Source organism: Protopterus annectens, chromosome 12.part0 (assembly GCF_019279795.1).
Source record: "Protopterus annectens isolate FY-2018-M chromosome 12.part0, PAN1.0, whole genome shotgun sequence".
In the NCBI taxonomy this organism is placed as follows: Eukaryota; Metazoa; Chordata; order Ceratodontiformes; family Protopteridae; genus Protopterus; species Protopterus annectens.
The window spans coordinates 283,817,731-283,832,611 of record NC_056746.1 but is presented as its reverse complement, the minus strand read 5'-3'; the positions used below and the strand labels follow the sequence as shown (position 1 = coordinate 283,832,611).

Genomic DNA, 14,881 nt, shown 5'->3' with positions numbered 1-14,881 from the left:
GGTCACCACAGCGGATCACCTGTCCGCTCATGACTGGCAGTGGAGTTTTTTTTACAGTGTCGAGTTGCCAGCCTGGTGCCCAACCTTCCACAGAAGGCACACACACGTACACACTCACACCTAGGGCCAATTTAGAGTATCCAATCCATCTACCGCATGCCTTTGGGATGTGGGAGGAAACCGGAGCACCCGGAGGAAACCCACGCAACCAAAGGGAGGACATGCAGACTCCGCACAGAAGGCACCTCAGCCAAGCATCGAACCGGAGAACCTCTTGCTGTGAGGCGGCAATGCTAACTGCTGCACCACCTTGGCCGCCCTATTCTTACTATGAGAGTTTATTCATACCTGCAAAGTGTTGAGTCGCCTTCCATTCAGGAAGATAGGAAAACTGACAAAGTTACTGTATTTGGTCACAACATCTGCAAAAGGAAAAAAAAAAGATACACTAAGTTTCTACAGCAAGCACAAACATAGGCAGTAATCATTAAAGATTAGTAACATTTACCAGCTTCATTGTTTTTTTAAATAATCAAAAACAGGCTACTTATTTTTAAAAATGTGGACGGAGGTTAATAATGGACAATAGCTATAAGTTTTACAACAACCCTCAAAAAACTAATCATAAAAGCAAACCTTACTTCAAAGTGGAGAGTCAGTCTGTCAAAAATAAATAAGCCTGCCTAAGAAACATAAATCAGCCTGCCCAAGAAACAGAGACAAAAACAAACCAACTCGCAGGTCCTGTCTGACTGAGAAGGAAAGAAAGAAAGCAGGGACAGGTAAAGTTCAACTCTCATTGACTTCATCTTGCAATGGTAAAATTTACCATACGTAGAGACAGTGCCGGTTTATGAATCCTGTACTGCAACTTGCTTATTTAAAGTGCTCTTAACAGATTGGAAAACTAGGAGTTACAAAGCTAGCAAGAATTAAAGAATTCAGTGCTGCACTCCTACTGTTTCCTTGCATAATACACAATAGGTCTAGAAATCTCTCCTTTCAAGGTTCAAAGTGGGTAGAGACTGCTGTGGTTCCACTACTTCTTGAATAAAAGGTGGACGAAGCATCAACCAGAAGGAAAAAAAAAAAAAACAAGCAGTTAAAGCTTACAATGAACAAACAAAACAAAAATGAATGCATTTTTTTCAGGGCCAGTTTCCCTTGCACCCTCAACAACCTCCTTAATCATATCTACTAAATCTACAGTTGCACAACTGCATAGAAAATGAAAAGTTAAAAAAAAAAAAAAAAAAAAAAAAAAACTTAGAATCACTTCTGACACACTACTAGATATTGTATTGACAATGAGCCCTAATGAAAAACAGCAATCTTTAATGAGTTGAGATCTCACCCAGCATACATTCATCCCATACCTCTCAAACTCTTAGAGCAAGAAATCTGGGCAAAGCCATAAATAAAGTGGGGCAACGACCCAAAAATACCGACAATTTTTAAATATTGCTCTTACAAACTTAAGTTTTGCATTAGCATGGATTTTCTGAAGGGTATTAAGTCTGAAACTGAAATGTCTGTCATTATTTTCTAACTTCAGTATTTAATGATTTGCCACTAATCTGCCAGAAAAATCACAATTTTATGAAAAACGGACCAAAAATATGAGGCAAAAATCTGACATTCTGAAAAATCTGTACAGCTGAGAGGTATGATTCATCCATATATAGCAAAGGTGAGTGTTGCTTAACACCCCGGATTACGTGGCAGCAAAAGTGCCTCTATATTGCTGCATCACTTTTGCCTAAGCAAACCAACAAGGACATCACCTCAGCCCAGCATGTGCACAAGATCGCTGACCAAGAATATTGCAAAGCAACAAGGACAGAACTCCATCACACTGTGCCCAGGAGAATATTATGCATAAGATACTCTTACCTATATCCTAACAGGATATCGCCAGTTAGTCCTCCCAGGAATTAACTGGGCAACAAAAGAATCTCTCAGTAAAAACTGTATCTGGTCATCATCCTTCATTCAACAGGCCACGTCCACATCTCCTATCTCTACACTATCCACATCTCTGTGAACCCTTGAGTTAATTACCCCTTACAAATGGGCACATGCAATGCTACCTGCTTTTCTCACAGATTACACACCACACACAGCACTGTCCCACCAACGACCAGCTCTCCTGGCCACTGCACACATTTGCCATTATTTGCAATGGTCTTGCAACAAGACAAACTTTGATCGGTTTCCTCTTTCTCAGTAATGCATAACTTGCACTCCAGGCCAACATGTCTGGCAGTGTATACATAAGTCTGTCTAACTATCTCTTCCATCCATGACTCATCTGCTCTTGATATCCCATTTTTCATGGTTCAGATTGGACCTACCAATATGCAGTCTCTGATGCTTGTTTTGCATTTCATTACTGAGAGTTGCTTTTGGATGTTTTCAGAAACTCTAGATAGAGCTAGCAAGTAGACAACTGTTTAGCAACATTCTGGTAACCTGTACTCTTCAAGTATCTTCAGTATCATAGCAGGTAGTCGGAATGGTGATTCCTGGAGAAGGTTTTATAAAAGCCTGCATTACATTATTTTAGCACCTGAACGCAAGTCAATCATTGCAGTCAGTTGTAAGTAGTGCTACCTTTGTTACTGATAAATGTATCAACTTTTAGGTTATGGACATAGGTATGATATAGATATTTCAGATTAGAGTCCCACGTGCTCAAATTCTTAAGCATCTCTCGGACAATTACCTCCTCTCCCCAATTCAGAACAGCTTTTGCCCTCACCATAACATTATTAAGCGTCAGCAACACTGTCACCAAAGAAAGACAACTTGGTCTCCTCCCGATTTCTTGACATTCTCTCCCAAGGGTCCTGATTTCCTTATCACACCAAAAGCTATTACAACTCTCCTCATGTGGACTCAGCAGCCCATCACTCCATGGATTACATAGCTACTTAATAAATAGAATGCAGACTGCAAAATGGCAATTCAATTTCTCTTCCTGTTTGCCAGTTCCCACTGGTATCCTATAAGGCTCAATACTTGTAGCATTGTTATTTAACATTTTCATTAATGAACTACAGACTAGCACCAAACACGCAATCACTGTACTACATATAGATGACTCTGCCCTAATCTGTTCAGTATCAAACCTTGCTGATCTACAATAACAAATTCAGGAGTCCTTCTCTGCAGTAGAAAGCTGGTTAGACAACTCCTCTTAAACCCTAATAAAATTTACTCCAAAATATCTCTCTCATCTAAAATCACATTTCAACATTAACACCAACCCCCACCCCTACCATATAGAGATGGCATCAGAAATTAAAACACTTTCCATACTCCTTGATGATCAGTTCAAGTAAGTTTGACAGACAAAACAAGAAAAAAACTAGGCAGCTTATACAGGGCAAAACCTTACCTCAGCCATGTCTCAAAAAAAAAAAAAAAACTTTTGCCCCTACTTATTTGCTCCCCATTCCTTTATGCCTATCCTATACTTATCAACGTATAAAAGTCCAAATTAAACAAAGTGCAGCAATATTACAATAGCTAAATCTGCAGCTAAATGCCAATACAAGGCTCAACACCTTAAGACATGGACAGAACTGTCAAACCACCTTATCTTTCTCCAAATTAGCCACTGTCCATAATCTCATTTATAAACCTGACGATTGCCCAACACAAAAAAATGTAATCCAACTTTAGCATCCAAATCGAAACTCAGGTGATAAAGTTCTTTCTTGCCACACTGAAATCAAACAAAACATAAGGAGACTCAATGTACACTTAATTATAATGCCATCTCTGGAACACTATTCCTGTAACTCTAAAGCAAATTCATAACCTCCATACTTTTAAAAATCACATCTCATAAAAACACAGCTGTACTCATATTCAATCTTGGTTAGTAGGTTCACTAATGTGCATGATCTTAAACAACTTTAAGTGTTATAAATCTGTTAAACAAAAATTATTTGTTTTTCTATTGCTGTCCTTTCCTCACCTCACATAATACCACAGGAGCTTTACCTTCATACTCTACTCTTACTCCAGTCTTGCCAAGTATCTCACTATATTTCCTAGGATGTCAGCTTACACCACTAATCCTTTATTACTTATTATTAACTTTCCTCTATTTCTTTACAAGTCTACTCTTTCTCCTAAAACACTAACCTACAATGTGGCTAGACAATTCATACGACCTCAAGCACTACTTGTGAAACTTAATACACCAGTATCCTTTTCTTTATATACATTTTGTACCTACTGGAAGTGACTACTGACTTGGTGTATAGACATCTATTATATTATTTATTTCTTTCTTTCCATTTGTACTCTTTGATAAATTTATACATGTCAGAAGTTATTTTCTTAAATCTGTTTAAATCATGGATGTCTGAAGCTTTTCTCCCTGGGGCTCGGCTAAAAAAGGGCTATTTTGTCAGTCCAGTCAGACTTTCCTGGTAAACGAAATCAAATAAATTGTTGGATATAGGTACAGGCTATCCTGATCTACACATAAACAGAAGGTGCATGCTTATTACTATAATCTTACAGTGGACCACTGACAGTACAGCAACTGCTGCCTAGCTCAAGTAACCAAGATTCCAGACGATGTTATCCTCACGCATGCTTTCCCAAACATGAAAATATGACATTTAATAATCGTATTACTCAAAAATGAGCACTACAAAGACAGGTCAACTGCTTAATGCACCTTGTGTCTTCAGCACTAACAGGCAAAGTACAGTGATTCCACAATATATGAATATATGCTACATTTATTTATTGACTTCCCTCATTTTACCAATCCATACTAGATGCACAGGGCTTGTCCTAATTAAACAATACAAAGTACTTACCCTTTTATCAATAAAAATATCTGACTACCTCAGTTCCCCCATGAATTCAAAATAAGATCACAAGTCTGCCATTACACATCCCTTCCTACTGTGTCCACCAAATGGTAACTATACAATCCAACAGATCTATTTTGCAAAAATCATTTGGCAGCGTAACAAACGGTGCTTCCACCCAACCATCAAAACCATCTTGCCTTCCATAAGCTAGTATATGTTAAAGATGTGCTGACACCAGTCTCCTTACTAAAGCATCCTATCAAAAATCAGTCAAAATTCCATGTTAGAAATAAGCTCATTTCTCACACACTGTTAACTTTTTTGATGTTTACATACATCTTGGCTAGAACAATTATACGCATCACAGCACATGCTGATAGCTTTCAGTCACCTAAATGCAGAAGACTACACTATCAAACTAAGTTTTAAATCCCACCTATAGCACTTGCCAAGCATCAAGCCATTAAATAATGCTAATATCTTTTGTGATAACAGAGTTTAAGCACAAGTTCAAATACATAGCCATTTACTTTCTAGAAGACAAGCCATAAATACCGTTAATCGTATTTTGCATCCTTTTAATCACTAATTTTACTATCCGAAGAAAGGAACGATACAATTTTTTAAACATCTTTATTAAATGCTCACATTTTAATCTTTAACATGGGTTTATATACATTACTAGAAAAGAAAAAAAACTGAAAAAAGTTTCCAGCGTTATTGTCATGCCGTACACAAATTTTCTTTTTAATTATCACTCAGTCCAATAGCACCAGTACTATACTGGACCCAATGAAACATCTAGTCAAACTTTATAAGTCTTAAAAAAGATACAATTTAATGAAAGTAGTAGCAAGAAAAACATACGTCTCTTGCAAAGCTGAAAAATTCTGCCTTACTGACATTGAGAATGTATGTGAAACTTGTCTCATTCGAGATGCTCCCAAATGAGAAACAGTTCCATCAGACAGGTTCTTAAGCAAAGAGGCAAAAAAGCACAGACTATCACCCAAGTGATTTGAGTTCAGTGACTTTGGTGCCTGCTGGAGCAGACAGGGAGTTAGAGGAGTAAAGGGGCTGTGCCACTTTTCTTGCCTGTCCGAAGGAATACATGTCCAGCAGCATATAAAGTACATACATTTGATTTCCAGGATCAAAGAGACATGCACAATATACTTTTCCAAGGAGGCAGTGTGATTTGCTGGCTTCCATCACTCAGGGAAGTAAGTGACAGTCTTGTACTTTTCCCACTTCATGTCCTCTTGGAGCATTTACTGGACATGCATGAGAAAGTGAGGAAGGTTAGTGCTAAACAGTAAAAACCCATCCACCTATTCATCCAATGGCATCATTCCCAGTTTGCCTGATCCTTGCCCCAGCAACAAATGAGCCACTGAGCACCATTAGGGGAACTAATCAATAACGCAGCTGAGGGGACAAGGTGATGGTCAGTGGAGGATGGAGGAAAAAAAGACACAAAAACATTCTACACACATAGGGTATGGCATTCTGTGGTCTAAAGAAACCAAGAAGATGATAATGTTGCAGTTTTATTCAGTGCCCCACTTCACCTGTTTCATATCAGACATGCAAATACTCAATTATGCTTACAGAGGGTTTGCACGGGAAGTACATTCTCATTCAGTTTAAAATCAAATTACTCTCTACTACCTGCACTTGGTTTACTTCTAAAGTGAAATCTATGTTCACTGTACTGGATGATCTGAACATCAACTAGCAGTAGTCAAATGATTAAGTACAGTCATCAAGAAGAACAGATGTTTGGACGTGCATATTGTACTTCTCGCACTACAATAAGCGATAGTCAGAAAATACAATAGACTTGATTTGAACAGGTCTTACTGACAGCATTATAAATTTTGGTGTGAAGGCTTGACAGTTAGTGACCATCTTCCTGATTTTGCATTCTAGCAGTGCCACAAAAAGATTGATAAACCAAACTATGCTGTAACTCATGAAATGAAAAGAACTGTCCAACTCTCCATTAACTGGGATCTTATGAAGTAAATGCCACTCACAGACAGTAAGATATTTCAGCAATATATTCCTGAAGACCCTCCATGGCATTTCAATTTGGAAGTACACAGTAAAACTTTCACTTCTCCCTAGATCACTTCACAAATGAAAGCAATGATGTCATAAGTGGGTCATCTACCTAAAATCAAGAGTTCCTGCAGATTAACAATTTTATGAAGCATAATAATTAGGATAAATCTTCTTCCATCTTAGAAAAATAAACTACATTCCAGAACAACAACTATTCACAAACTATAAGAAATCAGTGTTATATTGCCACAGATTGCTTAATAATAGTTTATTGTAGCATATAATACAACGGCAGCAGACATAAATGTTACAGCAGCATATTCAAAAGGTATAAAGCAGCATAACATACCAAATAACGAAAGTAACAGTATCTTAACAAGTCTTGTACCAGACTTCAACTGACTCTCTGTCCTAAGCGTACACATTATATTACTTCAATCCAGGAACTTTCCTCTGGGAGTAGTATTCATCTCCTTTAACACTGGTTCTCAGACCTTGTGCCTAACTGTATATTCTTTATCTAACATTCCACTGCAAGTACACATATCTTTCCCTTGAGAAAGGAACATTCTGTAGCCTTCCTTGAAAACTTATTTCTGCACATCTCGTTTTTAGCCAACAAGATTATCTTTTCCCTTCTACTGAATTGTTTTTCCCTGAAACTACATGCATAAATGAAACACAAGTCTGACTATACTTTCAGGTCTATTTTACTATTTATTCTGCCTTAAGCCTAACCACTACTTTTACGTGAAAAATCTCAATCCAACAGGTCTACCTGTGGACCCTGACAAAAGGTCACAGTCACTCGCCGATTCAAAAGGTTTCTGAACTAAGCTCTGCAAAACCACAGTGAGGTCCCATGGTGGGGAAGGATTCTTCACCGGGGGCCTGAGGAGGAAGACACCTTTCAAAGAGGTCTTGCATAGTTTGGAAACTGACTGGCAGTTGAGAATGTTGCCAGAGTGAACATTAGAGATGGCCGCTAACTGGAGTTTGATGGTAGAGAAAGCAGATCAGTCTTTGAAAACAGACACAAGGAAACTCAGAATATCAGAAATAGGGGCCAAAAAAGGATCAATGTTTTCTTTGGAAGCCCAAAATACAAACCTCTTCCATTTGCTACCGTGCCTTTATTAATATCTGGTTTTTGAGAGGACAAAATAATTTCTCAGCCTGGGGAAGCAAGCCTGGACCTTCGAATGATCATTGGAAGTGGAGGAATCAAGCAGTCAATTAAAGGAACATCAGACTGGGGTGATAACCCTCTATGGGGTGAGAAAGGAGATCCTGTTTGGGTTCCAGAATCCATGGAGGATACTTTAAATGAGACCAGAGAAAGGTGAACCAAGGGGTCAGTAAGGATTACTGAGGGCTTCAGATGCTTTGCTTTCTGGAGGAACTTTGAAATCAGAGGCATTGGGGATGAGCATAGAGGAGACCGGGGGGGGGGGGCAATCCTGAACCAGAGCGTCCCTCGGGGACTCCCCTGGAGGAGAGATCAGAGCAAAATAACTGCTGCATTTGTTGTTCTGGGGGGGGATGCAAACATGTCACAGCAAGGTTGGCCCCAGTGGCTGAAAATCAAGTCCGCTACTGACTGACTGAGAGACCACTCTAGGGATCAGAATGGACTTGCTGAGCTTGTCTGCCAGAACACTGGATTTCCCCGGAATGTGTGTTAAAGCAGAAAGCGGTCCAAAAACATCACCCACTCCCAAACCCTCATGGCTTCTCTGCACAGTGTGTAAGAATGGGTTCCTCCTTGTTTGTTGATGTACCACATGACTGACGTTGTCTGTGTGGATCTCAATCATTCCTAGAGGGATAACATCCCGAAAGGTTTACAATGAGAGGATGACAGCTCTCATCTCCAGAATACTGATATGCAATCTGGTCTCTAAGGGTGTCCACATGCCTTGGACCATCTTCTCCTTGTAATGTCCCCCCAACTCCAACTGAGAAGCGTCCATGGTCACTGTGGTGGAGGGGGGTGGGAGAAGGAAGGATCTGGTCGTCCGACAGAAGCCACCACTGAGGACATCATCTGCACACAGGAGTCAGCTTGATAGAACAGACAGAGGCTGGTAGAGAGTAGACCACTAAGCAGCTAAAGTCCATTGAAGGACTCACATAAAATATCTTGCAATAGGAACTAGTGGAATGGCAGCCGCCATAGAACCTTGAGCTTGGAGAATTAGCCTTGTCGGGGAAAAGCTAGATTCAACACTGTTTGTACCTGATCTCTCAAGGTTAGGAAGCGACGAGGGGGAAGGGTGGCAATCTGATTGACTGTGTCCAAGGTAGCTCCCATGAACTCAAGTCTGCACAGGGGAAAGACTGGACTTTGCCATGTTTATAGTAGCCCCCAGTTGGTTGGCATGGTTGAAGAAGTAATCTCCAGCCTGTATCAGCTGATGCCTGGTTGGCTAAAGAGCCAGTCCTCCAGGTAAGGGAACAACCAAAATCCCTGCAGTCTGAGGTGAGCTGTGACTACTGCCACAAATTTGGCAAACACCCTGGGGGCTGAGTCCTAAGGGCAGAGCCCTGAATTGAAAATGACTGCCTCCCACCAGCTGGAAAGCACAGGTGACTCCTGGAACGTCCGTCTATTTTGATGTGATAGTACATATCATTTAAGTCCAAAGAGAATATCTAATCATCCTTCCACAGCAAAGGAAGAATGGACTGAATTGTCACCATCAGGAACTTTGCTTTCTTTTTGAGCAAGTTTAACTTGCTTAGATCCAGTATGGATTGCAGGTCCCTGGGTTTCCTTGGCACAAAAAGTAAGAGTAAGTTCCAAATCCTCTTTGTGTGTTCAGGATCTCTTGGTTGACTCTTAGAAGACTTAGAATTTCTGCTAGTGCAAACTCCCTCTGACTAGGTGGAACGTCAGGGAGTCTCTTTGACCTCTCTGGAGAACTGTGGAAGGGAATAGTGTATCCTCTGGATATAATCTCAAACACCCACTTGTTTTGAGTTATACTGGTCCAGGCGGTACAGTGTAGAGAGAACTGACCCCTGACTGCATCCACAGATGAGCAGTCGGGCAGCGCTTCAGGAGTGCTTAAAGGTCGTATCAGAGAAAGGTTCCCTGAAGGCTTGGTTCTGCTGACCCCCTCTGCCTCTGGGGTGGCGTCTCCCATTGAAACTTCCTCCTCTGCCCCTAGAGGAAGAATCCCCGCATCAATCTTGGGAAAACTCCTGGGATATACAGAACCAGGTTTTCCTTCCACTATGCTGATTTCTAGAAAAGGTGCACTGTGGAGTGGAGAACTTGATCCTGACAGCAGACAGGGTCTTCCCTTCCTGTTCGTTGCAGGTCAGGGTCTCTTTGACAGATGGACCGAAGAGTGAGAATCCATCTTAAGTGTTAACAAAGGATGCCTTAAAGGGCTCTGTGAAATCACAAAGCCTCATCCAGGCATGTCTCCGAATAGCAATGTCTGAGTCGGCTGCCCCAAAGGCACCTTCCGTGGAATGGAAAATTAGCCTCATGAATGAGCTGTATAAGGATGAAAGAGTAGCTGCTAGGAGGGAGACTTTCTTGAAATCCTCTGGCGACATGGTCTCTTCCAGAGGGTCTGAAATCACTTTTACCAGGTGCCTCTGTAAATGGGTAAAGTGTGCCAGGTAGTTCAAGCCCCTCAGCGAGAAAGTGGCAGAGGTGCAAATGCACTTCCCAAACCTGTCCATCGCTCTGGACTCCCTGTTCAGTGGATGGACAGTGGAGCTCTGCTCTGCTAGGTCCTTTTTGGTGGCTGCCACCACAACCATGTCATCCACTGGAATACCCTTGCTTCAATAAGGTCTGTCTTTGGGGGGGGGGGTTCTCAGATCACTTTGGCATTGATTTGACCAAGGCTGGGTCCTTCCAGGCCCAGCCAGACACCAAGTTCACTAACGGGTCTGCCAGGGGAACCTCCCAGAATGTAGATGGGCCCATCCTAAAGACCTCCAAAAATAAGAACCCCTCACAGGATGGAGGCTGGGCTGACCAACCACCTCTTTACCGCAGAATCTCTAAAATATCTCCGAAGGAGACGTCCATCGGTGGTGACCTGGGGGATCCCTCCCCTTCATCAAAGTCAATATCCTCTGTGACTGACTCTGAGGGGGGGGGTTAATGTGCCTACTTCTGCATGTCCTCCAATGACGGATCTTCTCTGTGGGGTGTTCAGGGGAGGTCTCTGAAGAGGAGGGGGCTCCCTGTGGGGGAAGAGTTTGGAGACGAGTCTGGACGGGCTGACTTGGGACAGGAACAACAGGTTTAAGTCTTTGATCCAAAGTGAGTTGGCAGGATGGGTCATGGCTCAAAGGGACCAAATCCCTGTGGATAGAGAAAACCCTTTCTACCACTAGGAATGCTGACAGACATGGAAAATCCCTCCCCAATTCCACTGGGGCCAAGGCTACAGAGGAAGAGAGGGCCAGAATCCCCGAGCCTTGGGTCCCTGTCAGAATCGGACAAGAATTGTTCAGTGCTGAAGCACTGAGGGGAAGAGACAGCTCCAACAATGTAGGAGTCGATCCCCTCCCCCCAGATCTGATGGGGACCGCTCGGATCTGAGACTCGCTGCAATCAGATGACAATGGAATTGAGGAAGTCAAGGCAATGGTCAGAGTGGTGGAAGGCAGGCGCCATACACTCGACCCTGGATCCCTCGAGTGGCCATGACCCTGTGATTCTGAAGCTGAAGGACGGATTGGAGAAGGAGATTGAACTTGTAAGGGAAGACTTGAAGACCCTATGGGCGGACGAAGCTGAAAAGACCCCCAGCTGGATCGGAGTCATGAGGATCTTCCTGACCCTCTTAGCCACCTCGGCCTCCGAAAAACTCCTAGATGACCTGAAGGAAGCCACAGAGGGAGGTATGGAGTGCCTGCAGGGAGTACGTTGAAGACCAGGGAATGAAGCCGACTAGAACCCCAGCACTGGCAAGGTTCCTCGCTGTAGAATCTGAAGCATTACAATCCAAAGAGGAGGGGGCAGCAGTATCAGTAGAACTGGAAATGACCACGGATCCAAGGAGAGCTTCAGATCTGCCGAAGCAGGCTTTGATCCAAGACGTCGGATCCCAGACCCTCCCAACCTTGGCATGCAGCTCTGAAGATGCTTTCAAAGACTTGTGATGGCACTTTTTGGAGTTAGTGGCTCCCAACTGACTCTTAGAGGGGGTTTGAGCCCCTGGAGAGGAAGCAGGCAAAAGACCCTTCAAGATCAACTTGTTTCTGTGGTCGGCTATGACTCTAGAATTACAGCGTAGAAGCACAACACGTGCATAAGAATGTGTGAACTTATGTCCGCATTCCGAGCATCATTTGAATCCCAATGGTTTGTCAGCCATCATTCAGGGAAAAAGAAATAACTTCACACACAGATATACACACAACACACACACACAGAACCCCCCCCCCCCGATAGAAAATCTAAAGGATTTTATTTTTTTATGTAGAGAAAGACAAAAAAGAAAGGGAGACCAACAGCCAGAAATGGTTACGTAGTGCAGGAAAAAGCTTTCAATACAAAGGGAGTAAAAGAGAGAATTTCACGCATACACTATAGGATGGGGAGGAAATTAACCTATTAATAGCAAGAAAATAAGAAACAAAACACTTGTGACAGGAGATGCCCCAAAACTAGCAGAAACATGCTCAAGACTTAGGTAACCACACCCGATACTGCTGGCAGCAAATGAGATCTGAGAAGGTTGGTTACAGTGCAGGGCATTACGGATAGCAGAAGGAGCGCTACACTTGGATCCTAGTCTGGGAAAAAAAAAAAAACGTGGCAGAATCGAATCCGAGCACGGATCCGTAACCCATTTGTGAAAAGGAATGAAACAGACAACATCAGATCTACTGTTACCTGGTCTGAATACGGGCTTTATGCCACCTCATTCATAATCTGTAGATGTGTCCTGATAGACAGCAATGTCTTTTATGGTCTCAAAGGTACTATTTTTTAAATAGCTTTAACAGCTCCATAGGCAGGAAATATACATAGATCTATAGTCTTCAGAGTCTTTAAGTCTAAGTTCTGATTTATGTATGATGTATTTTAAACCTGCACATTATTCTGAAAAAAATTAGTCTCTCTCAGTTCTGTGGTTTCTAAAACTGATTGGGCCAGATTTCTTTTTAACCCTGCTGTTTTAGAAACAGCATGAAGAAAATCCTATACACATAAGTCTTCTGTCAAGTTAGAAGAGTACAGACTGTTAACCCTGTCAAATTTTCTTCCCTATTGCTATAGGCTGTAATGGCAAAGTTACAATGACTACTGCCTATGTTTTCTACCTTATGAACTGGTGCCTTATTGTACCATGTTGTCTCTCTCTCTCAGCAAATAAGACCTTTTTCTGTTGTCCATAGATTTAAATCCTCAAACACTGTATTGTTTAGCCAATTTATGAGACCTTATTCTGTTGTCCACAGACTTAAATCCTCAAACCCTGTATTGTTTAGCCAATTTATGAGACCTTATTCTGTTGTCCACAGACTTAAATCCTCAAACCCTGTATTGTTTAGCCCATTTCCTTTTTCATTATATAGCTATTAAGCAGAGGGTTATTTTCTGAAGACTAACTGAAATCGGCACTAGAGGGATACCTTTATAACTGGTCTTGAAGCATAATTACCATATACTATATTAACGTGTGTCTGTACAATTTCAGCTAGATTTGTTAATAATTCTATTTACTTTTTTAATTTCTACATGCTATAATAAATGTCTGCCTTTTAAATTTGTGTCTTAAATATCCTGTAAAAACTTATGTGCTGTAATAGTTTCCTAAAACCTATTCTGTATTTCAGCTCTATGCCTCTGCATACTGTCAGTGTCCTTTTAACTTTCTGTGTAATGTACAATAATTATGTAAAGTGCACTGTAATATGTAAATTAATTAACAAAATAAGCCTGCCCTGTTATGCCTTGAGTATACTGAATAACTATTACTACTTTTTAGATGACTTATTTTAATAAGCCTGTTACAAATAATATTGTCACTTCACCTTTAAAGCTAATGACTGAATAATGTGAAGTGTGATACAATTGCACGTTGTAACTGAGTATGAATGTTATATTCTGAAATCTGACTGAACTCATAACGGAGTATGAATGTCATAGTCTGAAACCTGACTGAAATGTACATAATGTGTTACAAATGTACAACTGAGTATTAATGTTATATTCTGAAATTTGATCGAAATGTACTCTATATGAATCTAGAATTGTAATTTACATTAGAGTGATACATATTTATACTGAACATCTAAATATAGCTGTGTATATTCTGGAAACTAACTAAACTAATACTAAAGGAATATATTTTTGCCAGTGTTACCTGAACACAGATAAAAGTGTAACTGATATCTGATAAAAGTTATTTTCTGGAAACTAAACTATCAGTATCTTTTTTTCTGTCAGCACTGTCTAAACATAGATGAAAATAAAATGAAAACCAGTACTGTTATTCAACTGTCTAAAAACATGAAAAAAATTACACTTGCTTTAACTCTAAGTTACATAAATGTACATTAGTTGTACACAGATTTTCTGTAGATAGTTGACTTGTAGACCACAGCTTTTGCCATGTTTAGGCCTTACTCTGCATTGCCCCAGCCACTGTCGAAGTACTGGAGGCTGTTTTCAAGTGTCCTTTTCAGTGTTCTTTTTTTGTTTAGGCCTTTCAAACCTACTCTTTTCCATCTCTTGTGCAAGGCTGACTGACTGACGTTCTTGACGGTATTTCAAATTTAACGGGAAAATCAACCTGGAAATTATTTCTGCAAAGCACAATAAAAGCAGTATCAGGTCCTTAACTGACTTTATTTACATTTTCAGCATAAAATAAACATAATCTTCTTTCGGCTTTTTCCCAGTTAGGGGTCGCCACAGCAGATCACCTGTCCGCTCATGATTGGCAGTGGAGTTTTTATGGTGTTGAGTTGCCAGCCTGGCAACCAAT

General features: G+C 41.0%; 1 protein-coding gene across 1 annotated transcript in view; it reads right to left on the bottom strand.

The window, feature by feature from the left end:
- TRAP1 (TNF receptor associated protein 1) overlaps positions 1-14,881 on the bottom strand; it is a 950,501-nt gene that overhangs the window by 638,925 nt on the left and 296,695 nt on the right. Inside the window, exon 8 of the mRNA XM_044089342.1 lies at positions 349-422. Coding sequence (XP_043945277.1) covers positions 349-422 — 74 coding nt within the window. The remainder of the gene's footprint in view (positions 1-348; positions 423-14,881) is intronic.